We start from the raw sequence: 13,107 nt of genomic DNA on the forward strand, positions 1-13,107 counted from the left end.
CTGGAAAGGCACAGCTGGTCAGGCAGCATCCAAGGAGCAGGAGAGTCAATGTTTCAGGCATAAGCCCTTCATCAGGAATGAGGCTTGCAGGCCAAGGGGGCGGAGAGCGAAATGGGATTGGGAGGGGGGGCTGCATAGTCACTGTGAATGCAATAGGTAGACGGAGGATGGGTCCACTCCAAGCTCACCGACTCCCACAGCTATCTGGACAACACCTCCTCCCACTCTGCCTCCTGTAAAATGCTATCCTTACTCCCAAATCCTCTGCTGTATCTGCTCCTAGGAGGACCAATTCCACAATAGAATATCCCAGATGGCCTCCTCCTTCAAAGACTGCAATTTCCCCTCTCACATGGTTGATGATGCCCTCCAGTGCATCTCCTCCACTTTCTGTACCTTTGCTCTTGAACACCACCCCTCCAACCACAAGGGCAGAAACCCCACTGGTCCTCACCTTCCACCCTACCAACCTCCGGATACACTGCACTATCCTCTGCCATTTCCGCCACCTACAAACATACCCTACCAGACATATATATTTCTCTCACCACTCCATCTGCGTTTCGAAGAGACCATTCCTTTTGTGACTCCCTTGTTAGGTCCACGTGCCCCACCAAACCACCCTCCCACCCCAACACTTACCCCTACCATCGCAGGAAGTGGAAAACCTGTGCTCACACCTCCTCCCTCACTTCCATTCAAGGCCCCAAAGAATCCTTCCACATCCAACAGCAATTTACCAGTACTTCCACACATATCATCTACTTTATCTGTTGCACCTGATGTGGTCTCCTGTACATTGGGGAGACAGGACACCAACTTGCAGATCATTTCAGAGAACATCTCTGGGACACCCACACCAATCAACCCCACCGCCCTGTAGCAGAACGCTAACTCCCCCTCTCTCTCCGCCAAAGACATGCAGGTCCTGGGCCGCCTCCATCGCTAAACCCTAGCCACCCAACGCCTGGAGGAAGAATGCCTCATCTTCCATCTTGGGTCACTGTGGATTTCACCAGTTTCCCCATTTCCCCTCCCCAACCTTATCCCAGTCTCAACCTCCCAATTCAGCAATGCCCTCTTGAGTAGTCCTACCTGGCCAGCTTCCTTCCCACCTATCTACGCCACCCATTTCTCCAACCTATCCCTTTCACCCCCATCTTCATCTACCTACCTCATTCCCAGCTACCTTTTCCACAGCTCCACCCCCTCCCATTTATCTTAGTCCCCTTGAATAAAGAAACAAATTTACAGCCCAGGATTAGGCCCTACGGCCCTCCAAGCCTGTGCTGAGCCAAATCCACTGTCTAAAGCTATTGCCAAATTCCTAAGGATCTTTATCCCTTTGATCCCCACCTACTCAAGCATCTGTCCAGGTGCACCTTAAATGAATCTACCAGGCCTGCCTCTACTACCTCTACTGGCAACACGCACCAGGCACCTACCACCCTTTGTGTAAACTACTTGCCACTTGTATCCCCTTTAAACTTTTCTCCTCTCACCTTGAACACATGACCTCATTATTGAATCCCTCACCCTGGGAAAAAGCTTATCTCTATCCATGATTTGGAGATGCCGGTGTTGGATTGGGGTGTACAAAGTTAAAAATTACAACACCAGGTTATAGTCCAACAGGTTTAATTGGAAGCACACTAGCTTTCGGAGCATCACTCCTTCATCAGGTGATAGTGGAGGGCTCGATAATAACAATTTATAACAAACATTTATAGTGTGATGTAACTGAAATAATACATTGAAAAACTGATTGTCTGTTAAGCCTTTCATGTTTTTAGAATACCATGACAGTTTCACTTCTTTCATCTGTAAATCACAAACCTTTTTTATATAAATAGTTGCATTCTCAGGTTAGTTGTTGATAATGGTGATAGCCCCCTGTGTTCTCTGTCTATACCATGATGATTAGATTGATTCTAATCTAAAAAGTGAGATAACGGAGTTTTACATGAATTCATGCAGTTTTTGAGCAAAGTACAATGTAACCCTGCAAGCACAAACTCACCCCACAAAATGTGTGCACGCATGTGGGTCTTTGTCTGTCTCTGTCTGGGTCGGGGGTTGAGATTGAGAAAGTGCGTGCGGTGAGTGCAGAGTGTCTTAAGTCTGTGAGGGGGTGCAGGTGAGTGTGTGTCTCTGTCAGGGTGTGTGGGGGTGTCTGTGTATATGTGTGCCTGTGTGTGTGTATACAGGAGTGCCTGCGTGTGCGTGAGTGAGAGTGTGTGTGTGTGTGTGTGTGTGTGTGTGTGTGTGTGTGTGTGTGTGTGTGTGTGTGTGTGTGTGTGTGTAGGGGTATCTGTGTGTGTGTGTATAGTGCAGTGGTGGTCACCTGTAACGTGACATGAACCCAAGGTCCCGGTTGAGGCCCTCCCTATGGGTACCGAACTTAGCTATCAGCCTCTGCTTGGCCACCTTTCGCTGCTGCCTGTCCCGAAGTCCGCCTTGGAGGATGGTCACCTGAAGATCTGAGGTCGAATGTCTTGGACCACTGAAGTGTTCCCCAACTGGGGAGGGAATACTCCAGTTCGGTAGCCATAGGGAGGGCCTCAACTGGGACCTCGGGTTCATGTCACATTACAAGTTGCTACCAGTGCACTATACACACACACTCCTGTACACACATATACACTGACATCCCCACACACCCCCACATGCACACATGCATCCCCTCACAGACTTAAGACACTCTGCACTCACCACACACACACACTCACCACACACACTTTCTCACAGTCTCAACCCCCAACCCAGACAGAGAGACACACGCAGACAGACAAAGACCCACATGCGCGCACACATTGTGTGGGGTGAGTTTGTGCTTGCAGGGTTACATTGTACTTTGCTGAATTCATGTAAAGCTCCATTATCTCACTCTTTAGATTAGAATCAATCTAAACATCATGGCATAGACAGAGAACACAGGGGGCTAACACCTTCAACATATTGTCTAGCTATCACCATTGTTAACAGCTAACCTGAGAATGTAACTTTTAAAATAAAAAAGGTTTTGTGACTTACACATGAAAGAAGCGAAACTGTCATGGTATTCTAAAAGATGAAAGGCTTAACAGGCAATCAATTTTTCAATGTATTATTTCAGTTATATCACACTGTAAATGTTTGCTATAAATTCTGTGTGTTAGGATTGTGCCCTCCACTATCACCTGATGAAGGAGTGATGCTCCAAAAGCTAGTGTGCTTCCAATTAAACCTGTTGGACTATAACCTGGTTTTGTGATTTTTATCTCTATCCACCCTTCATGATTTTGTAGACCTCAATCAGGTTCCCCCCTCAATCTCTTTTTTTTCTAATGAAAATAATCTTAACCTACTCAACCTCTCTTCATAGCTAGCACCTTCCATACCAGGCACCTTCCATACCAGGCAACATCCTCAAATCTTCTCTGCTCTCTCTCCAAAGCATCCACATCCTTTTGTTAGTGTGGCAACAAGAACTGTACATCTTGACCCACACACCTAATTCCTGGTGAAGGGCTTCTGCCTAAAACGTCAACTCTACTGCTCCTTGGATGTTGCCTGACCGGCTGTGCTTTTCTAGCACCACACTCTGACATCATCTCCACGGGGCTGAGCTTGTTGCCCCAATGAACAATTTCTCTTTCAACTTATCCTGTTTTCTCCAAACAAATGGTGTGGTCATACAGACCTCCATGGGACCTAGCTATATTTATCTGTCTTTTTGACAACTTTATCGAACATTACTTGTTCCACTCTTATAGAACCACAGAAAATTAAAGACACAAAAAAAGACTTTTAGCTCATCGCATGTATGCAGCCAAAATAAAGCTTGTAATTTGAGGTGGCATAGTGGCTCATTGGTTAGCACTGCTGTCTCACAGCACCTGGGACCTGGGTTCAATTCTGCCTGCATGTGTGTGTGTGTGTGTGTGTGTGTGTGTTTCCTCAGTCCAAAGATGTGCAGTGCAGGTGGATTGGCCATGCCAAATTGCCCATAGTGTTCAGGGCTGCGTTGGTTAGCCATGGGAAATGCAGGGATGAGATAGGGATGTGAGTATGGATGGGATACTCTTTGGAGAGTTAGTGTTAATGTGTTGGACCGAATGTCCTGTTTCCACACTGCAGGGATTCTATATATAGATATCCATTCTAATCTCACCTCCCAGTACCCAGTCCAGGGCCTTGCAGGTTACTGCACTTCAGTTGCAGATTCAGGTTATTTTTATATGAGAAGAGGGTTTCAGCCTCCACTACCAAACTAGGCAGAAAATTCTAGATAGGAAAATTCTTTCCTGAAGAAGGGCTTATGCCCGAAACGTCGAATCTCTTGTTCCTTGGTTGCTGTCTGACCTGCTGCGCTTTTCCAGCAACACATTTTCAGAAAATTCTAGATACCAATGCAGTGAAAAAGTATTGCCTCAATCCTTTACTACCACATTAAAAACTGAACTCTGGCACATTACTTCTCATTTGGAAAGACCCTGATTCCCTATCTCCTCTATTTAAGAGATAGAAGCAGAAAAACAGGACGCATAGTCTACTCGGCCCTTCAAGCCTACTTTGCCCTTAAACACGATCTGGTTTACCATCCAATTCGGTACCCTCTTCCTCATCGTTCTTGAAGCTAAAGGGATCAAAGCCTATATCTAACTCCTCTTTGAAACTTCAATATTATGACCCAAGCTGCTTTCATTGATAGAGAATTCCACAGGCTCACCACACACTTCGGGTGAAGTAATTTCTTCTCATCTCAGTTCTACATGGCCGACCCTGTGACAATTGGTTTTGGACACCCCATAGAGAATATCTTGCCTGCATTTACCCTAGGAGAAAGCAAGGATGCAGATGCTGGAGATCAGAGTTGAAGAGTGTGATGCTGGAAAAGGACAGCCGGTCAGGCAGCATCTGTGGAGCAGGACAGTCAATGTTTCAGGCATAAGCCCTTCATCAGGAATGAGGCTTGTGGGTCAAGGGGGCTGAAAGAAAAATGGGCAGGGCGAGGGGGGGGGGGGGGGGGGTAGCTGGGAATGCAATAGGTAAATGAGGTGGGGATTGATGGTGATGGGTTGAAGTGGAACGGATAGACAGGAAGAAAGACAGATAGATTGGACAGCTCAAGCGGGCAGTGCAGTTTGGAGGGTTGGATCTGGGATAAGGTGGGGGAAGGGGAGGTCAGGAAACTGGTGAAATCAACACCGATCTCATGTGGTTGCAAGGTCCCAAAGCGGAAGATGAGGCATTCTTCCTCCAGGCGGCTAGAACTCTGTGGAGGCGGTGACCCAGGACTTGCATGTTCTTGGCAGAGGAATGGAGAGTAAGGCACCATGTTTTACAGGGGTGTGGGTGGGAGGTGTAATCCAGGTAGTTGTGGGAGTCGGTGGATTTGAAGTAGACATCAATGTTGAGTCGGTCAATTATAGACAAATTTTGCCCTGGTCGGCGAGGCCCCCATGCCATGAACAAATACAACAAATACTGTACAGGTATCACTGATCTTGTTGGAAGAATTAAATCAATTTGGCAACCAATTCCTAACCTTCTCTCATCTTTATCTAGTCTACCTTCCTTCCCTTCTGTGACTTCTCCAGCTCTAGTCATGACTCCCTCAATTATCCCCATTGCACTTCCTCACACCCTGCTTAATTAAGGACTTAACTCCATCTGCAGTTTCTATCTCTCCATTAGATCAGTTCTGATAACACCCTCTTCAAAAATGGTATCTGATATTTCTTACTTTTCCCTCAACTGAGAATCCCATCCACCACAAACCTCTGCTCTCATCTCTTCCCTTCCCTTCTGGAACAATGACAGGGTTCCTATTGGCCTGCATATTGATCATCCTTCGCCAGTTTCACTAAACATCTCTTTCACTCAACATTGCTGCAATAGCAATTTCCTAAGCAGACGCAGGTGTCACACGCCATTTCACCTATAAGCTCAAACCCCTTTTAAGTGATGCAGCATTTTAATTTACTTCTTTTAAAGTTGTCAACTGTATTCACTGCTCTCAATACGGTCTCCTTTTCATCAATGAGACTAAATGCAGACTAGATGACTGCTCTGTGGAACACCTTCACTCAGTCTGCAAGAGTGATCCTGACCTTGGGGTCACTTGCCAGTTCATTCACAGTCTTCGTCTTCTGCTCACACCTCTACCCTTCAGTCTGATATATTGTTCCAGTGAAGCCCAATGCAGACTGGAAGGACAGCATCTCATTTCCCTTTTAGACACTTAAAAAGCCTTCTGGATTCAGACTTCAGACCATGACCTCTGCCTTTCACTTTGTTTTCCCCACCTTCAGACTTTCATCTAGTCACTTTTGCACCCAAACCCCTCCCCCCCCCCGCCTTATTGCTGATTCTGGGGTTCTTTCTTGCACCCATCAAAAAAGCTGAAATCAGTTGTGTTGGGCCTTCAAATGTCAAAAGCAATTAAACAACCCAAAAAAGGCAAGTTATCTTCTGTTCTTTGTGGTTTGTGCCTAGTGATACCTGGGAGACTGACAGCACTGGCTTATTTGAACACATTCCCTGAATCCAGCAGAATTAGGACAAATGGTACGCACCACCTTCAGCTGGGGTTTCATTTATCATTCCAGCTTCATGAACATTTTTACTGATGGGTGATATACAAGCACTTTCCAAAATCCTTAAAGTAAATACTTGCTAGACTAGTAAATTAGACAGATGTTCATTTACAGATTAAGCTGTGCAGCTCACTGTACCACAACTCACCTTCTCTTCTGTGTTTACATATTTATTAAACCTCTTGAAGGCATCAATGTTGAATTTCATCAGCTCACCCAAAAGATCAAAATAACTTTGCAATACATCCCTGGATTTACACTCACTGTCGATAATGCAGAAAAGAATGTGCTGTAAAAGCAAACATACAAGATTTTAACTTCTTTGCAAGGCACTGACCTTCAGTGGCCTTAATGACAATTACACTTTCGTTCTGAAGCTGAGTTCTGAACTTTTACCTCGAACATTCAAGCATATTACCCAAAGTTTTATTTTGCTTTCCAAGGAATTTGTTTTTAAATTTCAATAAAAACTAACGGATATTGGATTCTCTGGTTAGAAATCACCCTTTCATCTTTGGAATAGTTCTGATCAGTTCAAGTTGATAGAATGGTTTCCTCCCAGTTTATTCATTGTTTGGGCATACCGTGTGGGAACCATGGATAATAGTTTTAATTCTGCTCCACTCAAAATGCATTGCACAACTCAGCAGCTCACTACTGAGGCTACAGGGATGGGTAGCAAGAGCAGAATACTATCTCCTGGCCTGACAAACTTGAATGCAAGGGAATAAAGCACCAAGCTAGAAGCTTCACTGTATACTTAAGTTTGCAATTCTCAATCCAAGAGTGGCCAACACTGGTATAACTTGTCAAATAACCAAACTATTCTTTTCCACACCACATTAAGTACATCAAGTAAATTTAACTAGAAGTGAGGACTGCAGATGCTGGAGATCAGCGCTGAAAAATGTGTTGCTGGAAAAGCGCAGCAGGTCAGGCAGCATCCAAGGAGCAGGAGAATCAACTTTTCGGGCATAAGCCCTTCGTCAGGAATGAGGAAGGTGTGCCAAGCAGGCTAAGATAAAAGGTAGGGAGGAGGGATTTGGGGGAGGAGCGTTGGGAATGCAATAGATGGAAGGAGGTTAAGGTGAGGGAGATAGGCTGGAGAGGGGGTGGGGGCGGAGAGGTCGGGAAGATGATTGCAGGTCAAGAAGGCGGTGCTGAGTCTGAAGGTTGGACTGAGATAAGGTGGGGGGGTGGGGGGTGGGGAAATGAGGAAGCTGGAGAAATGAATGCAGATTTCTCCAGCTTCCTCATTTCCCCTCCCCCCACCTTATCTCATTCCCAACCCTCTAACTCAGCACTGCCTTCTTGACCTGCAATCTTCTTCCCAACCTCTCCGAACCCACCTCCTCTCCGACCTATCACCCTCACCTTAACCTCCTTTCACCTATCGCATTCCCAACGCCCCTCCACCCTACCTTTTATCTTAGCCTGCTTGGCACACCTTCCTCATTCCTGATGTAGGGCTTACGGTCGAAACGTCGATTCTCCTGCTTCTTGGATGCTGCCTGACCTGCTGCGCTTTTCCAGCAACACATTTTTCAGTTCATCAAGTAAACTGAAGCGAACATAAGTGTTGACAATTTAAAAGAATTTGAAATGATATTCATCCTCTGATTCGCTTCAGGTTTTTCTCTGGCTTATAAGCAGCAGACTTTTTCACATCTAGCAGAGCTGTTTGACCACCATTTGGCCACACTTCTATAGGACAGGAGTGAGGACTTCATTCTCTTTTGCCAGATGGTGTACAGGGACACATCAACCAATGAGAGGAGGATGTTAGGAAATTACAGGGTGACCTGGGCAGGTTAGGTGAGTGGTCAGATGCATGGCAGATGCAGTTTAATGTGGATAAATGTATGGTTATTCACTTTGGTGGCAAGAACAGGAAGGCAGATTACTACCTCAATGGAATCAATTTAGGTAAAGGGGCAGTATAAAGAGATGTGGGTGTTCTTGTACACCAGTCAATGAAGGCAAGCATACAGGTACAGCAGGTAGTGAACAAGGCTAATAGCATGCTGGCCTTCATAACAAAAGGAATTGAGTATAGAGCGAAGAGGTTCTTCTGCAGCCGTACAGGGCCCTGGTGAGACCACACCTGGAATATTGTGTGCAGTTCTGGTCTCCAAATTTGAGGAAAGACATTCTGGCTATTGAGGGAGTGCAGCGTAGGTTCACGAGATCAATTCCTTGAATGGCGGGACTACCTTACGCTGAAAGACTGGAGCGACTGGGTTTGTATACCCTTGAGTTTAGAAGACTGAGGGGGGATCTGATTGAGACATAAGATTATTAAAGGATTGGACACTCTGGAGGCAGGAAACATGTTTCCACTGATGGGTGAGTCCCGAACCAGAGGACACAGCTTAAAAGTACGGGGTAGACCATTTAGGACAGAGATGAAGAGAAACTTCTTCACCCAGAGATTGGTGGCTGTGTGGAATGCTCTCCCCAGACGGCAATGGAGGCCCAGACTCTGGATTCATTTAAGAAAGAGTTGGATAGAGCTCTCAAGGATAGTGGAATCAAGGGTTATGGAACAGGATACTGATTAAGGATGATCAGCCATGATCATATAGAATGGTGGCGCAGGCTCGAAGGGCGGAATTGCCTACTCCTGCCCCTAATGTCTATTGTCAATGGCCACACCAATCCCTCTGCCCTGCCGAATACCACCCCCACGACATGACAACAAAGCCCTCCTACCCCATGCACATCCAGTGACACCACACCCTACTCAGCAACAAAAATAAAAACAAACTCCATTCCGCACATGAGCAAAAGCAGCAAAGTTAAACACATTTGAATGGTTAATTTGGTCTAATTGTGCAAACTGAAATATGCAAGAAATTCTTCTCACCATCCAGCAGCTTGACCATTTTGCATCTTAAAGTTTGACTTACCTCCAGCAGGCCGCGTTTCAAAAGAAACATCTGGTCAGCATAAGAAGTCACTCCTCGTAGAAAACTCTCAACTGCTCTTGCCTGCCAGAACCTGCCGGGAATGAGTAACAAGTAAAGCAATTCAACTGGTTTAATTCCTTAGCAATTGTCTACTTGACTATTCTGAAAGTGGATCACCTACTGAGTCTAGTTACACAGGCAACACACATTCTGCTAAGCACTGGCCATCAATCAAGCGTGCACTTTACCATCAGTTCAATTTACTAGAGTAAAACCTTGCAATTATAATACATTGTTGCCTCAGCCATAATAAAATAACTCCAGAAATGGAGAATTGAGGTCGTCATGTTCACAGTCTGAGGTGATAGAGGTCATAAACTCTTAACCTTTACCAAGCTTCAGGACCTGTTTTCAATAAACATTCTACATAGATACAACAGGAATTAAACATTCAATACAAATCCACCCTAAACTACATGCTTGGCATGAATGGGAATTGGCATCAGAGATTGATACTTATTACTTATAGCAGTTAGGTCCATTTTCAGCCACTTATTTTCCATCAGTCTGCAGTCCTATAGCCAATGGTTATGTTCAGATGTAAACCACCTGCTTTTAAATAATTACTAATTTAACGTCATCCTGGAGAAACAGAAAAGTTCAAAATTGAAGAGCTCTAGTTCTGGACATCCATCCAAGGGTGATAAAAATAATGGAACCCCCTTGACCATTATTAATTAGAGAGTCCCTTAAAAATAATTTCAAAATCAAACAAGACCAGAGATGTAATTGTAGACCCATCAGTCCAGTATCTGTTGCTGGTAACACGAGAGAAGAGATTCCAAGAGATGTTCTTTATGAACACATGGAAAGGGAAGGAGTCATAATAAATTCACCATCAGTTTCTGCGAAAGCTACCTGAAAGAGGATTCTGCAGGTTCTTTCTTCATCACTTGTAATAACCTTGTCAGAAGTCCTTTCTTCCCATCACAAATCAGAGTTCTGTGAAAACAAATGTGATTCAAAACTTTTGGCTCACTTATAATTTCAGTTTAAAAATCAGAGCACACTGCTTCACACAGTTAGTATTACAGTAGCTTTAAAAGGATGAGTTTCCCACTTCCAAGTTGGCCATAATCTTCACGTATACAAGTAACATTCAATTTATCTGCTGGATGTTGTCTGGGTTGTGCAGCTATGATAATGAGTAAATTGGGCAGTCATCCTGGGAAAACAGTTTTGATACTTTGCTGATTTAATTTATTCATTCACTGGACATGGCCTACTATTTATTGCCTCCAGATGATCAAATAGTTAACCCAGATCAGTTAACTTCAGAAACGGGCTTTCTGCTATTACGTCAAAATGCTGTAAATATTTTCATTAAACCAACTCATTGCGACAATCTGGAGCAGGTGGGTCTTTAACATGGGCATTCTTCCTCAAAAAGGTGGGATCAATACAATAAAAGAGCCCTTCAAAGTTAAAAATGCGAAGTTACCATTCCTGCATCCAGAGTTCAGTTTCCATCTGCATCTTACATTTTTTAAAAAAATTACTTCACAGAATGTCAGAAAACAACAAGTTTATTAAGAATTAGACCACTCCAAGTTGAGAGAAACCAGGCTGAAAACCAGGGGAATGCAGACTTTTTTCATAGCTAACTCAATAACTGATCATGTCATTCAATGGCAAATATATACAAGTGACCAAGACCAAATTCTCAATTGCTTCCACACCATCTTGATACATTTCCTCCATTTCCATCAACTCCCCAATACCAGCCAAAACTGTTCTCTCCAATGACATGTAGTCCAAGTAGCCTATGGTCATAAATAAAGTCCAGTCTGGTTTGTCTGCAGGAGGTACCATTTTTACCAGACACAGAAGTAATGACTACCTTAAAAATCTTCATTCGCATGGCTTGTTGCAACCATCCTTTGCCAAACCATGAAAATCCATATCGGGGAGACAGAATACTTTAAGCAGATGCCAAAATGAACTAACCATACTAACATCACAGCTACCAGAACAAGGCCAGTATTTTGACAAGTGGCTCACCACCTTCTCCAGATCATCGCCACTGCTTTCACAAGATTCAACTGAGGAGTTTAAAAATTCCTGCCACTTGCCTAGACAATGCTGTCACTGTACTCAGTAACCTGGATACTCACCCGAATAGGGTGGCTTGCTTAATTGTAAGTCAAACTGTATCTTAATTTAAAATGAGAGCATATTTCTTGACAGAATCCAGATTAGGACAGAATCAATGGATGCATTTTTCTACTTTAAGCATTGTAAAGGCCCATCTTCACAAGCATAACAAGTCAACTTACCTGTCAGTGTTAACAACTGCTTCTACCTCAGGAATGTTAGCTTTGAGTGAGATTGCACCAAGTTCATTCAACTCCTGGCTGTTCAATAATAGATACCTATTCCTGAAAACCCAAAACAACAGTGGTCACACGAAATGAGAAAACGTCAGGAGTCAATTCCACTTTTAAGTTTTACTGTGTAATTTGTTGGAGGACTTGAAAGGTGTCAGGGGTTGGACACTGCTCTAAAGGCTATTAAGTCAGAAACATGCACTCATCCAAGGGACTGGTGCTTTTACATCACAACCAAACTCAAATTTTACAGTGAAAGTAATATTCAGACAGGAGAAGTCAAAAGCATTCAGCACAAGGTCAGCACAAGGCCAGCACAGAGCAGAGGGAGTTGATAAGTTGGTAACTTCAGAGGTGTTAACGGGAAAGTCGATTTCATATTTTCATGGTGTGTAAGTGTTAAAATATAACTAAAACAGAAGCGGGGATAAACATATGACAACCTCCGGAGCACCATTAGTATTTGAAGAATATACAATAATTTGAACCGGTTTGTAAACATTATTTTCTACCTACCTATACACTGATAAAGCCCTGGTTATGAAAAGCCTGTAGCTTTACAAGCAATGAATTTTCACACCAAGCTACTGGGATTTCCTGAAACAAGTCTGTTAGTAAAGAAATTACTGGTTCTTAGGGATGATAAACTAACATTTTGAGATGTAGATTCCTGTAGGTTTTCTTAGAACAAAGAACATTACAGTGCAGAACTGGCCCTTTGGCCCTCGAATTTGCACCAACCTGTGGAACCAATCTGAAGCCCATCTATCTTGCACTATTCCATTTTCATCCATATGTTTATGCAATGACCAGTTAAATGCCCTTAAAGTTGATGACTCCAGGCAGTACGCTCCACGCCCGAGTAAAGAAACTACTTTTGATATTTGTCCTCTATTACCCCTCAATTTAAAGCTATGTCCCCTCATACTAGCCATCACCAAAGGTAAAAGGTTCTCACTGTCCACCCTATTTAACTCTTCAATTATCTTATATGTCTCTATTAAGTCACCTCTCAACCTTCTTCTAACGAAAACAGCCTCAAGCCCCTCAGCTTTTCCTCAAAAACTTCCCTCCATATCAGGCAACATCCTAGTAAATCTCCTTTGAACTTTTTCCAAAGCTTCCACATCCTCCCTATAATTCAGTGACCAGAACGGTACGCAATACTCCAAATGTGCTGCACTAGAGTTTTGTACAGATGCAGCATGACCTCATGGCTCTGAAACTCAA

The 13,107-nt window shown here is 43.9% G+C and overlaps 1 protein-coding gene across 1 annotated transcript in view; it reads right to left on the bottom strand.

Moving 5' to 3' along the window:
- LOC132823042 (short transient receptor potential channel 4-associated protein-like) overlaps nt 1-13,107 on the bottom strand; it is a 100,066-nt gene that overhangs the window by 23,314 nt on the left and 63,645 nt on the right. The window contains exons 12-15 of the mRNA XM_060836603.1: nt 11,827-11,928; nt 10,409-10,492; nt 9,491-9,581; nt 6,730-6,870 (exon numbers count right to left, since the gene is read on the bottom strand). Of these exons, the coding sequence (XP_060692586.1) occupies nt 6,730-6,870; nt 9,491-9,581; nt 10,409-10,492; nt 11,827-11,928 (418 nt within the window). The remainder of the gene's footprint in view (nt 1-6,729; nt 6,871-9,490; nt 9,582-10,408; nt 10,493-11,826; nt 11,929-13,107) is intronic.

Source organism: Hemiscyllium ocellatum, chromosome 15 (genome assembly GCF_020745735.1).
Source record: "Hemiscyllium ocellatum isolate sHemOce1 chromosome 15, sHemOce1.pat.X.cur, whole genome shotgun sequence".
Taxonomy (NCBI): Eukaryota; Metazoa; Chordata; class Chondrichthyes; order Orectolobiformes; family Hemiscylliidae; genus Hemiscyllium; species Hemiscyllium ocellatum.